The sequence below is a fragment of the Aquila chrysaetos genome, chromosome 10, assembly GCF_900496995.4.
Source record: "Aquila chrysaetos chrysaetos chromosome 10, bAquChr1.4, whole genome shotgun sequence".
NCBI classification, from domain to species: Eukaryota; Metazoa; Chordata; class Aves; order Accipitriformes; family Accipitridae; genus Aquila; species Aquila chrysaetos.
Genome location: NC_044013.1, coordinates 27905284 through 27931146, shown reverse-complemented (window position 1 = coordinate 27931146; position 25863 = coordinate 27905284). Strand labels below are relative to the sequence as shown.

At 42.6% G+C, this 25863-nt stretch overlaps 1 protein-coding gene across 15 annotated transcripts in view; it reads left to right on the top strand.

Annotated features, from left to right (window-relative positions):
* PPP2R3A (protein phosphatase 2 regulatory subunit B''alpha) overlaps positions 1-24754 on the top strand; it is a 65937-nt gene extending 41183 nt beyond the window's left edge. For all 15 annotated transcript variants that reach the window (XM_030027271.2, XM_030027267.2, XM_041126424.1 and 12 more), the window contains 9 exons: positions 1099-1173; positions 6547-6633; positions 9024-9180; positions 11278-11326; positions 11902-11991; positions 12967-13142; positions 13687-13805; positions 15488-15594; positions 19917-24754. In XM_030027271.2, the coding sequence (XP_029883131.1) occupies positions 1099-1173; positions 6547-6633; positions 9024-9180; positions 11278-11326; positions 11902-11991; positions 12967-13142; positions 13687-13805; positions 15488-15594; positions 19917-20013 (957 nt within the window). In that variant the 3' untranslated portion in view covers positions 20014-24754. The remainder of the gene's footprint in view (positions 1-1098; positions 1174-6546; positions 6634-9023; positions 9181-11277; positions 11327-11901; positions 11992-12966; positions 13143-13686; positions 13806-15487; positions 15595-19916) is intronic.
* Positions 24755-25863: the final 1109 nt, after the last annotated feature.

Genomic DNA, 25863 nt, shown 5'->3' with positions numbered 1-25863 from the left:
AGATTTCTCACACTGTGTTGCCCCCTATGCAAAACCTCTGTGGAGATGCTGCTTTGTGGAAAAAATTTGTGTCTGCACTGGATGTTTCTGTCCCCCAAACAAAAGTGGGACTGTAATGGGTAAATTTTCTCATGTTCTTTTTCATCTTTTCTCCACTGGGCACATTGCCTTTCCTGATTGATTGCAGCTCTTCTTTTTAGCTACTGGTGCAATCAAAGGTATGTGCAGTCTTATTTGTCAGTCAACCAGAGACTAGAAATATTACACCATATTACACACCATCATATTAGACATGAAGTTAGACTGGCCAAAACTGGGTCATATCACACCCCTAAGGACACTCTGCTCTATCCATTTGCCATGTCATGGTATAGGCAAAGCAAAACTTTGAACACTCTTTTTTGAAGGATGGAGCAGTCAGACATGTAGAAATTACACAGACATTGATTCATACAGGTTCTGAACTGATTCATTCAGGATCTGAGCAGTTTCTTCACATTTTTGGTCATACATTTCTTGGTAGATTTGGCATCATGAGCCAGTGTTTGGCTTACAAAAAGCTGATCTTGAGAAAGAGGCACCTCCACAGGTAGTTCAAGTAAATTTTGGAAAAGCACTGATCACATCTGTATGCATTCTGAGGCTCACAAGAGCTTTCATTGTTGTGGAGGACATAAATGTTAACTTTCCCAACCTTTCAAGGAATGTTTATTTCTGATACTTACCTCTAATAAATGTTAATATCTTCAGTGAATGGAGGAAAAAAAAAAGATCTTGGAGAAGAGATAGTTGCATGGTCAACTAACTAATTTTTTTGTCTCATTCAATGAAAATGAGTTTTCATCTACTCACTAACTCTCTTCCTTTGTTTTTCTGTCCTTAAGTAAATCAAAATGGCCCAACAGGTGCGTATTGCCCAGAAAATGTATTCTACTTATAATTCTAGAAGGTTCACTTTATAGATTAAAAGATGTCATTTCAGTTTTATTGTTAATGCTGCAGATACAGTTTCAAAAGTAATGGTTTGTAAACCCAATAACTTCTAAACATTAAAAGGAGAAGAAAATCTGTTCCATTTTATTTGGTCTTTCCTTGCAGGATGTGGTGGAAACACATCCTGGCCTGACGTTCCTGAAGGATGCTCCGGAGTTCCATTCCCGGTATATTACGACGGTAGGCTTGCTCATTTGATCTCCTGTGACACTGCTGTACCAGCCCTCCCTTTCTGATTTGTCAGTGTTCCCATCAGCAAATCCTTCAGTTATTTCAAAAAATAGGTGTTTTTAATATTACTGGCAATTAGTTATTTTAAGAACTACTTCCAAAGGAAAAATGAATCTGCCTGTGTGTATAAGAGGTTATTCAAAAGGTTAATAATGATTCCTTCTGGTCTTAAGCAAATCTATAGAAACAACTGTTTTGGCCTTTAATCCTGATGAAGGAAAATGAGAAGTCCTTCTTTGGTCTTTGAGAGCTGCTACGTTACCCCTAATTCTGCTGGGCTGCTGAGACATGGAAGGCTGTATGTTTGAAGATTTCTGTCACTTAGGCATGGAGAATCTGTGATTGTTCCATGGTACAAAGCATCCGTTGCACACAGGGGTCTACCATCCAAGTCTCCTGCCTCTTGCTCTTGCCAGAAAACCTGTCTAGTCTTTCTGAGTCTCTGAGCTTTTGTGACTACTGTTTGGTTTTGGGTTTTGTTCTGTAGCTTTGTTCCAACTTTGCAGTCAGCAGTTAGACTGGTGCTTTATCTGAATAAGTTTGTACTTTTAAGCCTTAGCTTGTCTCATGTTGGGTATGAATCTGAATAAAAGGTATAAATGTTAGGATGTTTTATCTCCGCAGACCTGATGGGAGCTGTATCCCAACAGGGCTCAAGGGCTTAAAGTTTCTCCTGTTTGCTTGCCAGGGTCTGCATGGGGCCAGCTGCACCACATACTGGCAGCTTGGAGATTACTGGCAGACACAGGCTTGCTCCTTTCCTATAAGAAGCAGATGGCAGAAAGACACTGTTGCTCTGGGCAAACCCTGAACTGTCACGCTAATGTTCTATGAAAATGTATAACAAGAATCGATTTTAAATGTTTTAGATGCACTTGAACATGACAGCGAACATCAGTGTATTATCAACATACTTAGTCCCCATGGAGCAAAACAACATATACATTAAGCATAGTAACTGGCCAGAACAGGTGTAACAATGGCCAGAGAATTACGGAGGCACGTGAATGGGTGAGTGTGGAAGGTGCCTGTGGCACATGTACCCTGGTATTTGGTGTTTAAAGTACATGGAGGGGTGAGAGCTGAAAGATTTAAGGTCATACTAGCTTCAGTTTCTGACTGCACTATCAACCAGTTGTTCTTTGCTGGTTTGCCAAAACAAGGACAGTGGGTCAAGATACAATGTGTGGTTGTCCTGGTGCTGGCTGTTGGGTGGTGACAAAAGCAGTTCTGTGTATCTGCCTTTCCCGGTTCCTCTTCTCAAGTTGCATGCTGTTCCTGTATTTTTCAGGGTCTAAAGCAGGGAATAAAGGCAAGAAACAAATGTCTTTGTAGAGTAATCACCAAAATGATCACCCTTGGTGTCCTGAAGCAGCAATTGCTGCACTTCCTAGACCTCATCGGGGTGCAGTGCATGTTCTGGTCTGAGAGACCAGCTGCGTGAAGCTGATGTTCCACTTCAAGATAATTGAAGTGCAGGCTGCTACTAACAAGAGAAACACCTTTTCCTTCCTCTCTCCTTTTCTACAACTTCCCTTGTGCCTGGGCAAGGTCCTGTGTGACCATCATAAAGCAGTCACAGAACCGGACCCTTCATGAGTACATGAAGCTCCTCAGTGCTGCTTGATCCTGCTTGTATCTCCACTGTGCTTTACTACTTCAGTCTGAGCCTTTAGGCACCCTGACTCACAGTATTCTGGCAGAGGTGGCTTCCTAGGCTGGTTCCCAGGCAGCCAAGAAACAGTGGTGCATGTGGTTGAGGCAAACGGTGTGTAGTGGCGAATCTTACAAAGCTGTGGTGTCCTTCACAGACTCCTCACACTGGCAGGACAGTGCTGTTCTGGATGTCTGTGCAGACAGACAGATTCCTTCTGAGCTCAGCATGTATGGCCCAGGCCAGATCACTGAGTTGGAGCAGAGCCAAGACCTTGGGAGACAGGCAGTCTGTGGGGTCAGGTTGTTCCCATCTGGAGTGGCAGTACTTGGCCCACTGCAGCAGTGGCTCTCCTCTGATACCAGAAGTTCCTATTTCTCACATCTCCTTTCACAGACAGTTTGGCATTTCTCTCTCTTTAATGCTACAAAATTCAGTGTTTCCACCAGGAAGTAATGAAGGAAACAGCTTTGTCCTTGGATTTTGAGACTACCTGGATCCTTTTGATCCCTTCAAGGTAGAGTGCCTTATTCCTACTTACGGTGACAGAATACTGTATTTGCTGCCAGTGCAAGAATTACATTTTATATTTGTGTTGCAGATGAGGGCCGTGAGGAGACACTGGTTTTTGTGTTCATTGCTGGATACAGCATCACTTAGTTGAAATCACCTGGAGACTAAGCTAACAGTCTAGTATGGGTAAGATATGTATGCACGTTTCAATTTTTTTTTTGCTTATCTCTGCACATTTTAGAGGTGCCTTTTGGATACAATAGGCTGTAATTTAATCTGTATCAGTATCTGTGAGCTGTTGTATTGCCAGTATACTAAACTACTTGTGTTTCTTTCAACAGAGACCAACTCCTGAAGCTGATAAAGACAGTGCAGAATATCACATGGCATTTATTGTAAAAGCTTTAAAATGTGACTTCTCCCAGAATGTTCAAACAAGGCTCAGAGTTAGCGCTGCATGCTGTTGTTGAAAAGCTGAGTCAACTAAAAACAACTTGGCAAAACATACTGCTTGTTGAAAAATGCTTCAGCTTATGCAGTATTACCAATGTGAATGTGTAAGGGGAGGATGGCCTACAGGGTTTAATAAAACTTTGTGGGTTTTTCCAGAAATGGTATTGCTTTTGTTCTTCTATGGGAAGATTGGGGAAAGGTCTAGAACTGACCCATCAATGGTTTGGGTCCTGGTGGTAGAATACATGAAGATAATGGGGAAGTAGGAAGGGGCTCCCCCTTCCAAAGGCTTATGTACTGAATTCAGAATAAATAATCTTCCATGTTGGCAAAAACAAAGCCAGTTATGGTTTTCAGTAAGGCATAACTGATGAGAGTGGCTTGAATGCTGCAAATCATCTCAGGCTGTGTAATTATGTTCTAGGATGTTTCCCAAATGCTTTTTTTGACAGCTTGGTTTTCACAACCTGGAAAAGGAGAAAAGTATTGACATTTTATACTGATATATACACTATGTACTATCCATTGAAACTGGACCATTATTTGAATAATAAGGCTTGCACTGAGTGACCAGACATGGTAAAAAAGATGAGAAGAGATCCCATTTTACCTCTGCCTTATTTTTACAGCTAGGTGAGGAGAGAGCAGGTGGAACATCTTTATCGGTATGGTCTGATAGAGGAACAGTTTCTTACATGTCACAAACGGGGATATTTTGTTGTCTTGTCTTTTCCTCTGCCTGCAGGGTAATAAAAACTGCTGGTTAGGAGTCCTTTTTCTGATTCTTGGGATTGTTATTTCTGAGTCCTTGGAATGGTGTGAAAACCCTGTATCTTTAAGAATTGCTACAAAGTTGTCAGGTGTGATAATGGCTTATGTATGAGGTGAGACCCACTTCAGTCTCTGACCTGTTGTGCAGTCTGGAAACAGAGGCCAAACAAAGTCCAAAAATAGAGTCCAGAATGGCAGTGGCTGCCAGAGGCATTAAAGAAGAAACAAACATACAGTTTTTTCATTGTGCTTAAGACCAGAAAAGATCATTGTGATTACCTAGTCTGACCTCTTGGATTACACAGGCCATAGAACATTGCTCAGTGACTCCTGAAGTTAGGAGAGATTTTTTTGTTTGTTTGTTATTAATCGAATTGACACCCAACTTTATAAGGACATCAGTCTTTGAAGACTGGAGTTATAACGAGCCTGCAGTCTTTCTTTGGGAGTTGTCCCAGTGGTTAGTCAATGGCAGTGTAAACCTGCATTCTTATCTCTCTGAATTAGGCTGATTTCAGCTTCTAGTTATGTATTTCATGAGAGACAAAAAGTCCTCCTGCTGTCCCACATCTCCCCATATAGGCTTTTAAGGAGCAGGATAGCTACCAATAGATGTCATGTTCAGATAAGTTGGATATATTAGTTCTCCAGGATACATTTTGAGTCCTCAAATCATTCTTGTGTCTCTGAATTATTTGTGCTCATCAGCATTTACTGTCTCACTAAACTGTGTATCCCAAAGCAGATTGTTAGCAACAATTTCATACTTAGTTCCAGATCTGTTCTGGACTAATAACCAGCACTTGTGTGACTGAGTGAAAGCATGGCCCTTAAATGGTGATTACCTACTCGGAAGCTAGTTCTAGCTAAGAAACAAACCCATCCCATTTAATTTAATTGGATTAATCCCTATAATGTCCATGTTGTTGTGTAAAGTTAATTTTCTTGTTGGAATAGCGTGCACTATTAAGGTTTACCAAAATTCTAGGATAATATGTCAACATCATGTCAGAGACATCAAAGGTTTGTTTGTACTAGGTTTGGTCGACAAGAACTATATTCCACAGATTTCAGTGCTGATAGTCAAATTAATTATATTTCTAATTTCTCTTGTTGAAGATGTTTATTAGTTGTTTCCCTTGTTAAGTTTATTCTTGCATGTGCTTGATCACACATCTGTGTTTTCCCCACTTTGTGATAATGTTTGACAAGCTAACAAGGAGTGGACTAAGAAGGGTTCAGCTTGCTTTTTTTAGGTACTTGGAAGTGTACTCACTCTCATACTGTGAACTGTTTCTCTTGGGTTCTCAGAAGTCTGTGCATTCCCTGCCATGCTTTTTACTCACTTTCACCAGAGGCAGATCAGTAAAGGAGACAAATGAGGTTAACACCTACTTAAGATAAATGCAGACAGATAGTCTCTCTTGCTTACTTTCACTGGAGCCACCAAGAGGATGAGGCATTGTTAGAGACACAGTAGGTCAGACATCAGTTGTGGCTTTCACTTATATGTCCTCTTTCCTCTTCAAAAGTCCTGATTTTTTTTTTTTTCTGGTGCAGAACACTTTCAGTGGAGATCCATGTAAGCTACACTGCCTAAAACCTGAAAAACTCAGTTTCAAAGTGATTCATCAGCACTTTGAACATACTCCCTGACATAAGTAATGCATCTGCATGCTCAAAGATGTGAATTAAGAGCAGTGAAAATATTTGCAGGGTTGAAATGGATAATACTGTTTCAGAAACAAATGTTACTTTCAGACTGCATGGTGAATTAAGGATAGTAGTATCTACAAAAAAGATCACAAAACAGTTTTCAAAAAGAATTCCCCTTCAGATGAGTGAATAAACAAAATATAGTTACTGCCTTTAAATTCCCGAACTAGTATATTTCAGGAGTTGATTTCAAGAGCACTGTTCATGTGTTGCAGGTTATACAGAGAATATTCTACACAGTCAATCGATCCTGGTCTGGGAAGATTACTCTAACAGAGCTGAGGAAAAGCAACTTCTTGCAAGTATGTTGGTTTCTGCCTGAACAAGATACAGAATGCATCATACCTTTGTTCCTATAGCTGTATACTATATAGTGAGGGAGCTGGGCTGTAGTGAGGTAGGCCAAATGCTCAGTGCTGGAGCTAGTGGAGGAGTTGTGTCTGAGTTGAGATGAGAGAAGATGGGGAATTGGAGTAGCCAAGAGCGCACTGATAGAAGATCAAGGGGCAACTGTGTACCTGAAGCTGCATTAGGCAGACTGGCTCTTGGCTCCTGATCTAGCCAAAGAGGAAGGAAAGCAAGACGCAGCAGTGCACCTATGTTAAGTGGCTCCCTGAGCAGCCAAGAATAGCTGCTGGATAGCCTACGATACGTGGTGGGTAGGACAGCCAATTTCCTGACTCCCAACCGGCAGTCAGCCCACTGACAGTTGGGCAGGCGTGTTGTGCTGTGCAGTTGCAAGACTGTGCCTCTCAGGAGCTGATTCCCACTTCTGCAGTAGACTTCTTCAGAAAGGTTAACAAATGAAGCTTAGTTCTTGTTACAATCCCTGTGACGTATCCTTACGTTGGGCAGAGGTTTCAGGATTTGGATCTCTGTTCTTGGTATACTGTGCCCAAAAGAGCACTGGGTTAAAACTGTCTAAGGCTGCTCAACTCCAGCCCAACCTAAAAAGCCAGAAAGTCTTAAGGCTGTGAAGGGTTAAGGACTTGGCTAAAGCAGTGAGACTGCCCTACTGCATCCTGTTCTCCCTCCCAGATGTAGTGTGCTGTCTTCCTCAAAAGCCTTAAGCATGAATTCATGCTTCTCCTCCTTTCAGACATCTTCTGCCCGACTGATCACATCAGCTAATGAAAAAAATCAGTGCTCCTTTGGATTGTCTCATGCCAGTCCAAGCCCTCTGATCCCAGTTCCTCCCTAACCTCTGTTATAAACAAATCTTCCCAACTTATCCTGCAACTTTATTCACTCATTTTCTCCCTTTATACACTCTTCCCCTTTTTTTTGTTGCATATCTACTCTGCCTTTCATCTCCTGCAGCAGGGAGGTTCAGCTCTGGGACCATAATTTTGCTTGGTCAGCTCTTTGCTGTATGTGTAAATGGCATATTTTGGCATGAGCTATAAAAGGAAGAAAAATAGTTATTGAAAAACCTTCCCAAGTGATTAACATCTGTAAAGAAATGGAGAGACTCGTGAAGAATCTGAAGAGGCTAGTGAGTGATTGGTCAGAGGTTTTTAGACTTGAGTGTCAGCAAGTCAGAGTAGTGCAGGTCTGGTGGTGCCATCCTGTTGTCCCTGCCTCAAACTTTACTGAACCTGGTGGATAGCAGGATGTGAGAGTTTTGTTGAGACTCAGTTGGGTTCCTTGGATGTGGAGATGACTGAAAGTTGATGGTGAACTATCAGTGCCTACATATAGCATGGCATCTGTTTTTATGGTGTATGGATAGAAGGGCCACTAAGCCTGCCTGCTTAGAGACACAACTCCCTGGGATAGCTCTTAGGCTGTGTTTCACCTCCTCCCTTCTGAGAGGGTGTGAGGGCAGGGGAGGACAGACCTATAGCTCACTTGAGTCTGTTAGCTTTTTCACATTCCTGCAGCTGTAGTTTATTAGACTGAAAAGGCTGTCTGGTGTCCCATGGCCTCAGCACTAGGAGAAAGGCAAGCAGGGAGGTAGCACTGGTAAATGTGCAATACTCTCCTGTCAATGGGAAGGCAGAATGGAGGGAGTGACAGAGGTAGGTGTGAAGTGGGAATGAAACAAGGACATTGTCGCTAAATGTTTTCTAACAAGGCATGTTAACGGATGTCATGGTTGGAAATCTGTCTAAGCCTCCCAGTTAAACCAGACTAATTCCTGTCAGCGACAGCCCGGAAAAATCGGTGTGATCGGTTTGATCTGCTTGGGATCCATCACTCCTTCCCCAGTCCAGGCATGAGTCTGGAGTAAGACTCAATTTTGCCCTTTGGGAGCCAGGCAAGGATGTGTGATGTGTAAAGTTACATCTCAGTTCCTGTGGAGAACCGTGGACTTGCTGCTGTAAATGGCTCTAAGAGTCCCTGGTGCAGGTCAGAAATGTTTTACAAATAATGGATCCCAGCTGAGACAGCAGTTGCATTCTTGTTTCTCTGCCTCATTCTTTGCTATAGCTAAAAATTAGCAGAAATTGTTCACAGAAGTGGCAGAAATATTGTGCATACGTATGCTAACCAGGATAGCCAAGCCAGATGCTCTATAAGTGCCTATCAAGGAATGCAGCAACAAAATCTCCTATAGGGTAGAAAGGCTGCATTTTGGATTAACTGTCAGAGCGGCGTTCACCCAACTTCCACAGAGGTTGGAGGACTTCAGCTGCTGAACTGCCTCTTTGTGTAGGTTTAACTTCCCACTTTATATGTACTCTTTCAGACTCTTGCTCTCTTGGAAGAAGAGGATGACATAAATCAGATCACAGATTATTTCTCCTACGAGCACTTCTATGTTATATACTGTAAATTCTGGGAGCTGGACACTGATCATGATCTTTACATCAGCCAGAAGGATCTGGCTAGGTACAGTGATCAAGGTATGCTGCCTGCAAGCTGTGGTGGGACGAAGGGAATTGCTGAAAATAGAATGTTCCCACTAAAGAGTAAAGCCTAGCTTTAATTTGGTTAATTTGATGCCTCAGAAAAATTTACATGGAGCTCTCCATCTCTTACACAAATGGTGATTTACAGAACCAGTTGTAGGGGCTTAGACAGAGAGAAATGCAGTACACACTATTTTCTGCATGAGTAGCTAGAGAGGGAGCTTCTGTTCATGTGTGGGTCACTGCCAGAAGGACAAGCTGAAATAATGTCTTGAAACTTGCTTATTATTTACTAAGAGTTTTGCAGGAACTTGCAAGTAGGAACAAGAAGGACAAGCCCATGTGAACTTCAAAGATTGCTGAAGTGCAGTCTAGTTATGCGTGAGAGAAATTCCAGAGTCCATTGAAGATTCCAGTTTGCAAATGCACTATGGAGAATATTTCTTTGAGTTCAGTGTGGAAGTCCTTTCCACAAGTTGAGCAGACACTATGAGTTTTCTAAGGTTCAGGGGCCACGGATAAGATAATGGAATGCAAATCTACAAAGGGCTAAAAAATCCAAATGCACTTGTTCTGTATACATTGTGCTAGATGGAGGCACTCAGGTCGGCTCTTTTTAGGATTATCCATGTTCTGAGAGCATGATACGTCTACGTGCTAACCTGTTAGGACTCATGATGTAATGTCTTGGGCAAGAGCTTGAGCTATTGACCAGCATGTTTAATCCTGAAGACACAGCCTTCTTGAATTCTTTTGTGTGGTTGCTGCACTTTTTGGGAAGGAGGTCTGGCATCTAGAATCAGATATGGGGAAACAGGATGTTTGGACACAACGTGTCACTGGAGATGGCAGGAAAGGTGATGGGTGTGGTAAGGTGTTGTAGTGTGTAGGGCTACAGGGATCTGGAGGTGTGACAAGTTGTCAGGCATTGCTGGAACTCTGGGGATGAGGACAACATTTTGTAGGAGCCAAGATCCTAGTGGGCTGAAGAAGAAAGAAGAAAAGGGGCATGAGAATGACAATGCTGTAGGTATGTGTCTGTGTCAGAGCGGTGTGGTGGCCCACGTGTTCTGAGCACAGGCGTTTATGGGAAGGCCATGGGAGTTCTGGGTGAGTGTGGCAGTCGCAGGGGTCAGGAGCGTTGATAATAGGGCTGGATGAGGTGAGGGTGGAGGAGTGCCTGACTCAGGATAGGTGATACGGGAGACTTGGTCCCTGCTGGGAGGCTGGGGGGTGGGGATGGAGTATTTGCACAGGAGGCTTGAGAGCACTGGGTGCTGGGGAGCTAAAGATAGAAGGGGTGCTGTGGGCAGGGCGAAGGGGAGAAGCCATCAGTGCAGTGGTACAGCAGCCTGTCAGCACTATGCCAGGGGAATTTGAGGTGTGGTGCAGGTTGGGTCTGCCTGGCTGGTGTGTCAGAAGTGTGCCAGGACTACAGAAGTGATAGAGAACGTGTAGAAGGAGCTAGGGTGGAGGTCTAAAGGAAGTGTGTCAGCAGTCTGGGAGGGTGAGGTCAGTGTGCAAATCCTGCTCAAGACTGGTACTTCCTGCTTGGCTGCTGTGTCTCTGCCATAACAATCTATCCCACACATTTCCTGGCTGGCAAAGCCCTCCCACTCGCCTAAAACGATGCTTGTTTTTCATTGTCCTTCCCTGCAGCATGATTGCCACAGCTTCTGCTCTGCTAAGAAGTGTTTTGTAGGGATTTGATGTGTGATTTTTGCTTGATAACTGAACTTTTGCAATACACGCTGAAATAATCTCCTATCAGCAGGATTTGCGTGTGTGACAAATCCTACTGCAGCAAAGTAGGAGTAACCCTGCCCATGTCCAAGAATCCAGATAATACACAGTTGCCATATTTGTGGGGAAATATGGTGTTTGGGAGCATACAAAGGCAGACACGCTGTGAGAATCAGCTTTGTTTTTTACAAAATGCTGCTAAACAGAGACCAGTGAAGTTGTTAGACAGGCAGTGTAGAGCATTCTTGTAGCAATAGGAAGTGGCTTTGTGGGGATTCAGCATAAACAACTGATTGTAGTTACTTCTGTGACCTGTAGCTTCATTTTCTCTGTTTTCTTTGTTTCCAGCTTTATCTAACAGGATTATTGAGCGAATATTCAGCGGCGCTGTGGTGAGGTGAGGAATAGCATACAGGTTGGGGATAGAAGTGAAGAGAATTTCTGTCAGGCTGATGAGAAATGCAAGATACTCTCAAAAATCCCCACTGATCAGAATGGTTCCCAACATGGTGCTCCAGCTGGAGCTGCCTGAAAATGGAGTGAGACTTCTGGGCATCTTAAGAAAACAAAAAATCCAATAGGATGACCACCTATAGAACTCATTGTAGAACAAGCTGGGGCCGGAGGTAACATGCAAGCACTATGTGTTTGTGCCCCACAGTGGCACAGGGATAGCTGGAGAGCACTGCTTTAAAGTGTTTGAAAAGTAAAACAATGCAGCACTTGTTGTGGGAGGGGATGTAGTAGATGAGCCTCAGCTCTGGAGTGACAGCAAGGCAGCAAATACTGTGCCTGTGGGGAAGCGCACAAGGACTGGTGCTGCAGAGTGCAGGGAGTACAGGCTAAATGGGTGACAATGCCCCATTTTCTCTCACCAGTGATTTGGGGTTTTTGAAAAATCTGATAACATTCCGAGTATTCAGGAGCCTTGTGATTTGTTGTTTGGGGTTTTTTCTCTCACGTGTCTTCCAGAGGCAATGAAGTTCAAAAGGAAGGCCGCATGAGCTATGCTGATTTTGTGTGGCTCCTGATTTCAGAGGAAGACAAAAGGAGTGCTACAAGGTCTGACTGATTTCTTTGTCTTAGTAGAAGTATTGAGATGAGCAGATAAGATTATAGCAACTTCTGTGACCTACCGCTTTCTACAAGAGACGGCAGCTTGGGTTCCTGTGATTATCAGGAAGAAAGCAACTTACTGTCAACATTTGGTCAAATCATTTGCCTTTCTTGAGGAGAAATTGTGTAGAAGCAGAGTTTTCTTGTAATGTTAAATGTCTTGGTAGACAGCAATCCCTTTGGTTACCCCATACCATGAAGCACTGGCTCTAGGGATACACCCATGAGATATTTACAGCAGATAGGCATGTTCCCTTCATGCACGTAGTAAGTGTGTAAGAAGGATTTGTAGGGAAACTTCACTGTGTCACCTTGTAAATGCCTGTGTGCCTCGTTTGTACAGCCGGTGGGAGACTATTGTGCAGGGCCGAACTAGATCTGCATGTGATTATTAGGACAAGTAATCTTATGAGTAAAAATCAGAAGAATTCATAAATGCAGGGTTGGACTATCCAGAGTTGAAGGGAGGATGTAGAGTGCAACTGCCTGAAAGCATTGCTTTCTTTATAAAGCAGTAGAGGAAATAAGTGCATACCCTGCCTGCCTCATCACTCACCAGGGTCACTCAGGGACAGCCAGTGTCGTGGGTTCACAGTTGGTTGTATTTGGCCAACTTTTGCTGCTGAATCAGACAGGGACACCCTAACCTACGTGAGCCAGTTGAGCTGCGGCACAGTGGACACTTGCTACAGCTACCAGGTGAAACAGGTCATGAGCACGGCTGTGCTCAGAAGCTACCTAGGTGACTAACAGGAGATGCCTCTTGAGTGTTGGCCTGTGTTCATCCCTGGTTTTATGTCAGCCTTTGGGCAGAAGAGCATTAGAGGGTGAGGGAAGGGGAATGTGCATTGCTGCAATCTCTGCTGTATGGATTTCCTAGTGCAGTGCTGTGCTTTCACTAGTCCTGTCTCGTTTTCCTAGCATTGAGTACTGGTTTCGGTGCATGGACCTGGATGGGGATGGAGTGCTCTCCATGTATGAACTGGAGTACTTTTATGAGGAGCAATGTGAGCGGATGGAAGTGATGGGCATAGAACCACTGCCATTTCATGACTTGCTGTGTCAGATGCTTGATCTCGTTAAGCCAGAGACAGAAGGTAAGTCCTGCTTAATGGGAGTTTCCATCCTCTTTGATCTATAGTGGATTGAGAAAGTAATGTCACTGTGAAACCTGTCTATAGGTAGAGCCATGTGTTAGAATCACAGGGTTGAAATTACTGCTCAAGGACAAGGTCTGAACAGTGGCTATTGTGCCATAATTTTATGCATTGGGAGGTTTGAAAACTGGAACAAGAGACCTTGTGAATTAACTTGCTGGAACTGGAGCAAGAATTCTTGTATATTCCAGCTGTGGGATGCGCTGACAGTCTAGATTATGAAACCGGACCATCCCCATTCACATTCTTTAATATTTCACAGGAATGTGAAAGACCTCTATATGTATGTGAGATCTAAGCCTAATAAACATACCCATTTATTGAACAATGTTAAAATCCTTGACTGACTTGGGAAGAAATTTTGAAATATTTTAGCATACTGGTGTTATAATTAAAACTTTGCTGAGACTGACAAGGAACAGGTCCAGTCTCTCATTAAGTAAGAACTCAGTAGCACAATAATGTGGGGGGTTTTTTTCTGTAGGAAGAGTAACCCTACGAGACCTGAAGAGGTGCAGAATGGCTCATGTGTTCTACAACACCTTCTTCAATTTAGAGAAATATCTGGACAATGAACAGAGGGATCCCTTTGCAGTGCAAAAGGTATAAATCACCTCTATTTCTAAACACAGGCTTTCTCAAACTCATCTTTGGAATGCTACTGGATGTAGGGAAAATCCAACTGAATATAAGAAAATGTTTTTCACAAGTAGGCCAGTCAGACACTGGAACAGGTTGCCCAGAGAGGTTGTGCAGCTTCTGTTATTGGAGGTTTTCAAGATGTGACTGGAGAAAGCCTTGAGCCCCCGATCTGACCTCATAGCAAACCCTGATTTGAGCAGAGGCTGGCACTAGAGACCTCCTGGGTCTCTTCCAACACAGGTTGTGCTGCTATGATTTGGTTGCCATCACTGATCCTACTACATGAGCACTGGCAGTGCAGTGTGTGATTCGAGAGAGAATGACCGGAGCCTGCTGAGTTGCACTGATTCAGCAGGCTGAAAGAGGGGTCTCAGCTGCACTAGAAGGGAACCTGGTTTGCTCAGTTTAGAAAGGAGCTGTGAGATTCAGAACTTGAGATCCCATTTGTCTCTTCCTGTCCCCTACACAGCTGCAGTCATAAATAAGTAGGCTACATGTGGAGACTCATTAAACGTCTGGGTTGGAGTCTGATCCTTAAAACAGCACTAGCAATTTCCCATAGCCTAAACAGAACCAGAGACAGACCTTCTTTGCAACATAGAGGCCGAGGCAGATGAGGCGCCAGCTCCGTGATCAGGCCACACATGGGGCAGACTAGATGGAAGGTTTGGATGTTGCAGATTGTGCCTGGTTATCAGCCTGGCTGTGCTGTCAATCATCCTCCTCTCTTCCCAAGCAGAGAAAACACAGGAGGAGATTGTGGATTTTGTATTTTGCAGCTGTTGCTTACCACTAACTGTGGGATGTTCAGAGACTTGAGTTTTGTCAGCTGTTGGTGTAAAGTCCTTCACTTCTGGCTCCCCTTGCATATCCAGTGAAACCAGATGTGACTAGAGCTTAAAGACTATCTCCCAGAAGCCTCTTGTCTGGTCAAAGTACAGTAAAGTGGAGAGGATGCCAAAACCAACCCTGGTTCCCTCCCAGCTGTTCCCACGTAACCTACAAGAGGAACTTTGTGGTTCCATGATTCAAGGCTTAAATATATGCCAAGCCAGAACCACCCTGTTTGTTTGTTTGTTTGTTTGTTTAAATTGGATCATCGTAAGAGCACTCAAGTGGGGCAGGGGGGATAACTTATTTTCCCCATTTTATAGTAAATGGCAGAGGGCCAAATGTTTGTAAGGATGTTTTTCTGTAACCTTCTCTCAAACTTGCCCAAACATAGCAAACTGTGAATAGTTCCTCAAAAGATCAGTTACAATTAACATTTAATTAAAGATTTTAAATCACTAAGTTCTTTAACCAATTACAAAGCACACAGATGCAGGGCTCGCTGAGCTAGAGCAAAGAAAATGTGTGGTTATTAATGTTCAGCATTTCTGAAATGAAGCAGGCTCAGTTTCTTGGCAGCTCAGGTCACACACTGAGCTTTGTAGACTAAGGGATGTATTTTTTCATAGTAATTTCTGTGCAGATGTTAAAATAGTTTAAGATAATTGTGAATCTTTAAGGCAATTTTTGACTAGCTGTTTCTATACAGTTGTTTACTATTCCTAGAATTGCTGTTTCACATGTTTAGACCTATTGTAAACAGCTGTAGAGAGGTATGGCCATAGCGTGCTTGACTGTCTGATCTCTTTTAGGACATTGAAAATGATGGCCCTGAACCCTCTGACTGGGATAGATATGCTGCTGAAGAGTACGAGATTCTTGTGGCTGAGGAGTCTGGGAACGAACAGTTACAAGAAGGGTAAGCATAGGCATTGCACTGCCTTGGGGGCACGCTGTTTGGCTCCAGCTGAGGTTTAGTAGGAGCATGTGGATGCCACTTTTAACAGAGGTAGTGGATTAGTGGACTTATCATTTGGACTCAACACTGGAGCACGTGAAGCCTGAAGCAGTTGCTCCAAAAGGCAGTATTGGTGTATTTGTCACAATGGGCTTCTTTGTGGGCAGCCATTTGAGTTAGCTACACATGCTGCAGTAATGAAGATAGCTGGGGAAAAAGGACAAAGCCTTTTTCTTTTGGCAACCATGCAAAGAAATAGATCAAATGACTTCTGCTAGTCTTGGCCATATATTGACCACATCACACTATCATAGCTTAGAAGCTGTAGCTCCATTACATTTATTATACCTAGTGGAGGCTTTCTTTAGTCAAACAATTTTACTTTCTGCCAAACTTTGTCTGTTTGTCTGTCCCCTTCATAAGCTGCATTTCAACATTTTCATTCATGTACTAAGTTTGTTGAGACTCTTTCTTTAAAACACTGTTGGTTTCTGCAATACCTACACTCATTTTTGTAGCCTTCTATAAAATTATGGACAGACGTTCTAGCTATCCTTAGAGTCAATGAATTTAGGCAGAGCAGTTGGTCCAGAAGCTCTCTGTGTGCAAGGGCTTCCTGCGGAGGCTCCTAATGGAGACTCAGTATAATTATCTTTTAGATTTGTGTCTGTGTTAGTATCTGCTTGAGATTATTTCTCTGGAAGTCTCCAGGTTAATATAACAAACATCCAAAGAATGCTTACCCCATGTTAATCTTGCATGATTCAGGATTTCATCCGTTCTTGAACAGTATTTGTAGAGCCATAAAGTAAGAGTACTGAGAAGATTGCATAATTTTCAAAACTTCCCACACTGGAAATTGCTTGGGATAACAGTAGTACCTACTAATTAGCCACAGAGATTTGTAAAGCTATTGAGAGCTATGTTTCCATCTCTCCCTGTGATGTGCATCCAAACAGCTATGGGTTGTTCCCTCATCTCGTTTGAGCTGCCTTGCCTTTTTGTGGCCTTCACAATGGAAGATGAGGTGACACAGGATGGAAGATAAAATTGCTGTTTCCCTGCAGCTGCTTTGCAACACCTGTGTCCTCGGCCCAGAAAAGAAATAGGAGTCTGCCATAAAAGCTTTGCAGGACCATGAATCCCCAAACTCACCAAAACCACAGGAAAAGTGGCAGGTGATGTCAGATTTTTGAAGTCTGAAACAGCTCTGAGTCCTCCTGTAAAGAGCATGTCAGCAACCTTGCTGCTTGCTTTTAAGAGCCCCTTGAAAGCTCTGTAGTCATGGCAGCAGGATTAGATCTCATTTGTGGAGCATAGCAACAGACCACGCAGGAAAAAAGGAAGGGAAAAAGAAAAACAAAGAGTTGGATGCCCAGACAAATTTGCCAGAAACGGGCATTGAGTTTTTGCACATACATTATTTGTGCTGTCCTTTGAGGATGACAGAAACAGGGAGCAGCGACAAAACCAAGACAATTTATGACCTCTATGAGATACCTGAAGATTTTTGGCTAAGTTAGCTGGCAGAATCTGAAATCTGGTATTTGTCTTATTAATACATTTGAAAATAACCATCATTCAGCAATCACAGGTGAATTAGTAGCTGTGTACCACATTTGTGACTTAGCCCTATCCATAGCTTCTCTGGATGGAAGGTTTCTAAAACCAGTGAGTGCCTGTCTGGCTGTCTGCAGGCTTGCCCATGAGAGAGTACTGCTCCTGGAGGAGGAATCTCATCAACACATAGCACATACTCAGAGTGACTTCAAGGATGCTGTCACTCTACTGAAAACTACAGTCACCAAAAACAAGAGAAAGATGTTGTCTTGCTCAAGACAACAATGAAGCATCATGTCTCACTGGAAGCTTAAGCTGATCTGAACACTTCTCAGCCATGCTCTGCTTTATACATCTGTGTATGAGATTCAGTGAAGAGAGTCTGTTCCCTGGTGAATGTATACACACATTGTTGTTTGAAAGCAGAACCAATAATTTAATCTGACCAACACAAGCTCTTAATGCAGATATAAGCATTGGTTTTGCAGAAATCCTTTCTTGCAGTCCAGGCTATGGCCTGCCTGGCAGAAGTGGGCACCACTTTGTTCACTGTTGCAGAAACCAGTTTCAGCCAGCTGATGTACATGGAAGCCACAGTTGCCTTCATGCAAAGAGATCTTTCTCCATAGGAAGAGAAATAAGGAGGAAGAGGCCATCTTTTATCAGCTGCTGATAGGAAGGAATCCCCTTCAACCTGAGCAAGAAGAAGCGAGGGCACAATGCAGAGCAATCCTTCTCAGAGGTGGATAGGTGGGACAAAGACACAGGATTAGGTGATGGTTTAGGCAGCTTAGACCATTTTTCTTGTCTCCCTCAAGTCAGCTGACGGCTCAGTTGCTCACTTTCATGAACCCAGCAGCATAAGGAAGGGAAAGGGGGAAGACGTACATCGCTGAACAAAATGTGACAAAATGTGTTTGCCAGAAGGAAGGACAAAGAATTTCCTGGAGTAATTTGCCTTCTCTGAACAAGCTAGAATTGCCATGCTTGAGTCTTGAGGAATGGGTGTTTAATCTACATGAGCCCGTACGTGTATTTATGGGACTGTCAAGTCTTGAAACTGGCCTGGAAGGAGAGAAGGTGATTATCTTTAGTGCTCATCTCGTGGAAAAGCTGTTCCTTGGATGCTTCCTCGCCATAAAGGTGGAAAGCATTTAAGGAGCAAAAGAGTGCAGTGGAAAAGTAACTCTTGTGGAAAGGACAATGGGAAACCCCTTTTGAAGCAGACATGAGAAGGTTTAGTCCAGAAGCAAAAGGCACCAGAAAAAAAATTATAATGGAGCTCCAAGTGCTGGTGAATGTGCAAGATAAATAATACAGGAAAGAGGTCACATTCTATGTATAGGAAAAAAAGGAAGAAAACTAACAGAGGTTGGTAAAACTGAAGGAAGAGGGGACACAAAAGGACCATTCCTAAGAACAGCATTCAAATGGAAATAAAAAGTTTTCCTCAGCTGCATCATCTTGAACCAAGGAGACATTAGAGAAACTGAGGCATATACAAACATGCACAGTCCATTCCCAGGTGGGGAAGGCAGGGGAGGCAGGGCCATGCAGACTCCGGACAGGTACTGCTTAAGCAAAAAGTGTGCATATTGCGTACTTTTTGGTATCCTTGCATGCATGATCAGAACAGTTATTGGTGTAGGATCCAGACATTTGTTTCCCTTCTCCCACTTATGCAAGGATCCAGAAGGTGGCAGAATTACTAAGCAGGTGCTTTTCTTTATGGAAGAGATGATGAAAATGTTGTCCAGGAAAATCTCTATGCTATTTGTCTCTTCTTCACATAGGGATCACCAGACTATGGCATAGAATCCTCACCGCAGCAGGACATACATACTGACAGGCTCCCAAGGATTTGCTGTGCCTGCGTATGGGTTAGTGAAGGGGAGAACAGCACAAGAAGTGGTACACAATTCTTTCTTGGTACCATCCGTGCAGGGGTGTCAAAGGAGTTAACCTTTTTGCAGCTATTCCTGTGCTTGCCATTGGAACATCTGCTGCAACATTTCCTTCATAAGCAGCATTGCTTTCAGAACAAAACGAAGAATTTTAATGTTGTGGGAGCCCTGAGAAACTAACCTGTAGTGTGCTGAGACTGGAGGGAAAACATCATTTCTCAGGAAATGAGAGCACAGAACCCAACCAGCCTGAATAGTGCAACTGGCTGGAGTTGAGAATTCACAGCCAAACCTCCTCAGGCCACAAATGCTAAGATCTGGCTGTTAAACTTCAAAACAAGTGAGAGAGGAACATAACAGCGTGGCCACAATTGTTCTTCTGTGGATGTCAAAACATATCCTAAGCCAGAAGATGCTTTGGAAACCAGGTGTTTCTGAGCAAGTCTGAGCAAGCCAAATCTCCTCTAGGGCCTGGATGCGTGGCTGGATGACTTTATTTCTACACTGAACTATTAAGGCTACTGTGAGCTACTGACAATTGTTACTGAAACTGGATTCAAATTTTATAATGCTGAACACCAGTGAAAATCTGTTCCGGAACTTACAAACGAGGATGGATGGGAGCACAAAATCATGTCAGCTGTCAGAATACTGATTACTACTGCACTATTTTCAATGCCTTGTTAACCTCGAGGAGGCTATTTATGTCTTGCATGCTACTGTATATTAGCCAACTGTTTTAGTAGCTACTGAAATAACTTACCTGAAAACGCTTTCAGCAAAATACAGCTTTTAAAGACATACCTTTTATCTTTGCAGATCATTTGAAGAAGACTATGACACAGATGAAGTCTTATCTCCCCCTGAAACTGGAGACAAGTCAGACAAAATAGTTATCTCAGATCTTTCAGCATAGAGAAATGGAAGACACTTAATCAATATCTTTCAAACTGGATAGCATTCAGTCCCAAGACACTTAGGGATTTTTCTTCAATCCGTCATTGGAGCAATGTGCTTTATTTTGTACACTGTAACTTCAGAACCCTTTTCTCTTCCTGTGTAATTGCAATAAGGTAATTTCTATAAAAAGGCTTTTTACAATGTGTTATTGTGCACGCTCATTAAAAACGGTGATTGCACTTTGTTTCATTTATATATAAATTCTGTTATGTCCCCAGACGTGCAATAAATGCCAGCATCTAATGATTAACTGTACCAACTGCATGCAACATCTACAGTGGTCGTTTCTCAGTCAGTTCAGTCCTGTGCCATTCTGTCCCCTCGACTTTATACTAGGAGTGACAAAAGAGCTGCCAAATTAACTTAATTTAAATGTATGTCTAGAAATCTTTTCAAACACAAGTCACAATGAAGTTCTCTTTTTTTTCTTAGTGTCCTGGAAACCAAGGCACCATGCCTGCACTTGGGGAGAGTGAAGTCCTCTTTTGTGCTTTAAACCACAAGCTCTTAGAGTTGATAGAGGACATATTTTACTTGTATGAATATATGGATAGTTAAAGCACTACATGATGTAATGTTTCTCTAAGACTTTGAGATATAGTTAACATTTCTACACATTCTTCTGTGCATAAGAGGCTCTTCCTCAGCTAGCGTTTTGTCTCTGTAGAAGTAGTTTCTAGCATATTAACAAAAAAAGACATATGCTGTTCAGCTGGTGTGTTGAAACTGCTGTGTCTTGTGTGCACCAGTTCTGTCCGTTGCCTGTGTTGTTCTTCTCTCTTGTATTGCTAACCTGTAGCCTTCTCCAAGAGACTAAGCTGAGATAATGAAGAAAAAACCCAACCCTTAACCTAGTGTGCTAAATTTCTGTTACCAGAGGGATCCTTTAACTGGTAAAGGAATTGGGCTGTAATATTGCCAAAAATTTATTTTCACCCATGAAGTAGGCCCCTGTCTCAGAGAGGAAACACTGTAACTAATGAATTCTTGCTTTAAGTGCAAAATTAAACTGACCTTCCCCATAGAATCACAACTGGTGTCTCTAGTAATAGCACGCGCTCTGCTGCTGGAGCTGTTGCTCCTCCTTGCCAACTAGTAGCTGTCGTGATTCAGCACAGAGGCAATTATAACATATTCTTACCAGTCCTCAATTTTAGCCATCTTGGATACACAAATAGATCTGGTACTTACTTTCTCCAGCTTGGGACAGGTTTCAGCTGTCATATTTTATTTCAACTATCATAATTGCACCCAAATATTTAATGTCTGGTTGGTATGTATACACTATATTTCCTCTTACCTCACTCTAAGAATATCAAAACATGCCTCCCCAGGACATCCCTGTGTGAATCCCTGCCCAAATACCTGAGAGACAACTGCCAGTGCCAGGATCAGATCTCCAAGCAGGCACCTGCACTAAAGGCAGAACCCATCCAGTTAATAGATAACTTGTGTATACACACACACACTATTAGCCTGGTGCATTTTGTACATACAGATAACTAGCACAATGGAACATTAATCCATAGATGATACCTCTAAGTGTTAATAACCAAATTGAGTAATTGGCTGATCACTACAATGCAGCTTCAACTTTTCCAGGAGCCTTTGAAGCATAACGCCTGCCTCCCGATGCCCAGGTGGGATATACTGCGGCCTTGTTGAGGTTAGTAACTGTCTCCTCAGGATCAAAATCTGAAAGAGAGGAATTTTTCAGTTGCACTGGGCTTGGAGATCTGTTTTCTTTTTCTTGAACAAAGCTGCTATTTTATCCAGATACATATACACACCCCAGGATCCTGGATTTGGTATTTGGGAATTTTCTGGATGCCTAGGTTATTAGCAAAGGCGCTGCAAGGTAATTTCCTTTCCATAATAAAAGATGTAAGCAGGGAGCACTCTAACCAAACCAGGATAAGCCTCTTCGAATGCAGCAAGCACACAAGAGTGGCCCTGTCCAACATCGGGGTATTTGAATCGCATCTTCATCATCACTATAACCTTGAGGGAAAAAGCTCTACTGGGGAAGATTCCACAAAGGCCCAAATGCAGAAGAAACTAGGAAATTACTGCAGAAATGAACATAGGATGGAAGTTGCACAACCACTAATTGTAGCCAGCTCTGTCCCCTTTTTACCGGAAAGAACCTAGGCAAAGCAGTTCACAGCTCTTCTTCACTGTCTGGGTCCAGAGTGGCCTTTTACTCTGAGTTTTTGATAAAGTTTTACATCTCTCCAAAGGCAAAGGTTCCTCAAAGGAACAAGAAGAACCTGACCCCATTTTAGGCTGAAATTGAACCTTCATGTTATTTCAGCATTGATAGCTTTTAAACTCCATAAGCAGCAGTACTGGAATGTCCAGTTTGCCAGTTATATAAAGCCTCATATCAGAATAACTTAGGGATTGTCTCTGTAAGGTTTTAACCTGGGATAGCCCTTGCACCTCAAAGAAAAGAAGCTCTTGCAGTGCTGTACAGAATAGTAGAATAATTCAGGTTGGAAGGGGCCTCCGTAGATCTCTAGTCCACCTCCTTGCTCAAAGACAGGCCAGCTTCAAAGTTAGAGCAAGTTTCTCAGGACCTCATCTAGCTGAGTTTTGAAAAATCTCCATAGATGGTGATTCTACAACCTCTCTACATATTACATTTTCTCCTCCTCCCTACGGGAGTTCAGAGCAACATCCTTTTCCAGGAAGGATGTAGATTCCCAGGAATGCACAATTTTTTTCATACAGGGAGTTAGATGAAGGACTTGAGGACTTGCTAGTTGAGCAAGTGACACCCTGTTCTCAAGCACCAGATGTGCGTTGGGATGCAGACACAGCCCATGATGGGCTATGGAGAGCTGGTAATCCAGCAACCCTTGGTGCATCGCTCTTCTGGTTTGGCATTTCTGTTCTTGCTAGGTCATACCTTGAGCCTACTTCCGCTGTTACTGCTCTCTCTATTCACCCACCATTTCAGGATTTTTCATTTTTCTCCTCATACGCCTTTTGCAGAGGGGCTTCAACTCAACCCATCAAATGAATTCAGACTTCCATCTCACACTGCACCAGTCTGCCTGAACCGGTGCCTTTTTTTGAAATAGTCAGTATCCTGAGCCTGGTAAAAATTACCAGTTAACCTTTTCAAGGTTTGGCTTCAATTAATTGAGACAGAAGCTCGTAGCTGCTCTGCTGAGCCCTTTGGCCCCCAAACCAAGGCCCTGTCTTCTATGAACAAGAGGTTTGCTGCTGCTGTGACAAAGCAGAGTGATTCCAAAGCCAGTTCTTGCTTTCTGGTAGGTCAACACAACAAGCTAATCAAAGAAAAATCCAAAACCAACTCACAGCAAATGTTTTGCCTTATATGTGAATATAAGGACAAGCTACAGAAGCTACTGCTAGCATGGTGCCGGTGCAAAACTTGCAGTAATTTATATTATTTACTCCAGGAGTAGAAACCCATTCTCTCTTGCTAATACATTTGAAAATAACCATAATTCAGCAGTCACAGAGGAATTAGTAAAGGAGGTATTCTACACCCCATTTGTGACTTAGCCCTGTCCACAGCTGCTCTGGATGGAAGGTTTCTAAATGTGCAGTATATAAGCAAGGTAAATTTGGGAACTCCTCTCCTACTTCTTAGCTTTTCCTTCTGGGATAGTCAAAATGTAAGAAGACAAGGATGTTTGTGAATACAGACACCAGAACCTGCTGAGCTGCAACACACACCAGCTTTAGAGATCAGCAAGCTCTCTAGAATGACGCAAGCCAAGAATCACCACACAGAAAACTTGTAGGAGTCCACTCTGCTCTGATTTTGCCTCCTGTCTCCAACTGTCAATGCCACTTTAGATGTTGCATACCTTTGAAGAGAGATCATGCATTTTTCCTTGTAAATCCAGCTCAGACTGAAGTCTGTTATGAGCTGGATTCCTTTTTCCTTACAAGTAGTCAGGAAAGTGAGTAAAATTCAGTTTTGCATGATAAAAGAAAAAATACATTTGTGTTTGTTCTCTCTAGTCTGCTTTTGGCTAGCAAAATTAAGTCCCGTGTCCTTACAAACCCCTTGCTTTTTATTTTTATATTCCCAAATATTCTCTCTCTGCAGTACTAAGATTGGAGATCTGGTACGATACAACCACATGCAATTACTGCTGGAATGGTACTAGCTTGAATTTTTTTTTTTTTTTTTTTAGTTCTTCTAAAATCTCAGTAGTAATTGCTACATTACAGTTTTCATCAGCAAACCCCAGGCACTGACCTAGCTCCCCTTCTGCCGGTCTGCCACCAAGCGGCAGTGTTGCAAAACAGACATGGACAGCAAAAAAGAAATTCCAGTCAGTCTCAGGTTTACAGAAAACATTGCGGAAAGCCTTCCTGCTCTCCTGAACTAAGGATTTAAGAAAGCTGACTCGAAATACTCTAACCAAGGTACTGTGGTTAGATACTAAAACAAAATAGGCCTGAAAGGCCAAAAAAAGAGGTCACTGAAGTGTCATGTTAATCGTATGTATTTTTGGAGTACAGCGTTTCTAAATCACAGTATCTTATATCTATGCAATCAAAAATGAACCTCAATAAAGAGCATGAGCTACTGTAAGAAAAACATGCAAACAGTGCTTACCCTTTTGTTCTAATCTTTTCTCTGTATCACTGTGTGATGGTTTTAGAAACTGAGTATTTAACAATAAAGGTTCTCATACTTTTACAAAGTAGTTTGGAGACATTTTGCGCTGGCATGGTTTTATCTTTGTATTTTTACTTTGTATTTTCTTCTTTTTTGGCAAATAAAGGACTTTTGAATTTAAAAAGTAAAACCTGTCTTGTAGTGGTGGGCTAGAGCGTTATTGTTCACTTCATCTCCAGCTGCTGTCCCAAAATCACCTTCCCTGCTGCTGCTAAGCTCACGCCACCCAGTTACCTGTCAGCAAGCCTGCCAAAGCCAAAATTCCAAGCTTGCTTTTCAAAAATACTGGGGAAAACAAGTAATCCAACCACTTACCTTCGTCACATCTTCATCCTCAACACAGAGCACCTGTGCTGACTTACCAAAATGCCAAGCTCCCTCATTTTAACCTGTCCTGACCTCTCGGATCTTCTGCAAGTGGAATGAAGCGGGGGGGGAGGGAACGGGAAAGGGAAAAGGCAATACCTTTTCTAATTTCATTATATGCAAATGCTCAAGCAGAATCACTGCATTATTGTGAGTCTCACACTTCATCTGTGAGACTTATGGGTCAGTGTTCCCCTGTGTGCCTAAATCTGTTTATAGCACAGTCATTTTTTGGTGGGAACCTCTGGATTTCTTTAAAATACCAAAGGCACTTCAATTTGAAAAACTAAATAGTTAAGATCAGACAAAGACAACGTGCTTGCGATGTTATCAGTGCTACTTTAAATAGCAGCATATTCTTTTCAGGGTGAATTTCATCAGCTATGCCACATACTTGGTATGATTCTAACACAGAAAGCTGCTCTTTTTTATCATTTCACTTCTCAGAAAGTTAGTTAGCAATCAAAAATTTTTTTATAAATATAATTTGTATAAAAATTAAATACATTAAAAAATGTCAGGGGTGGGGGGGATGATGTGGATGCTTTTATTCTGGATCACGCCAGAATCTTTGCACAATTCATGCCACATCTGTATGATCTTTTTCTTGAAAGTCTGTCAGAGTTTCACTGAATGAGCAGCTCCTTGCTGTGCCAGAAGTACCTGCCTTTGAAAGCAGGCTTTTCAGGTTTTATGTCAGACTGCTGCTACACAGTAACTCTACAGGTTTTTTTCTGACAATACAAAATTTTATGGTGCCTGCAGGGGGAC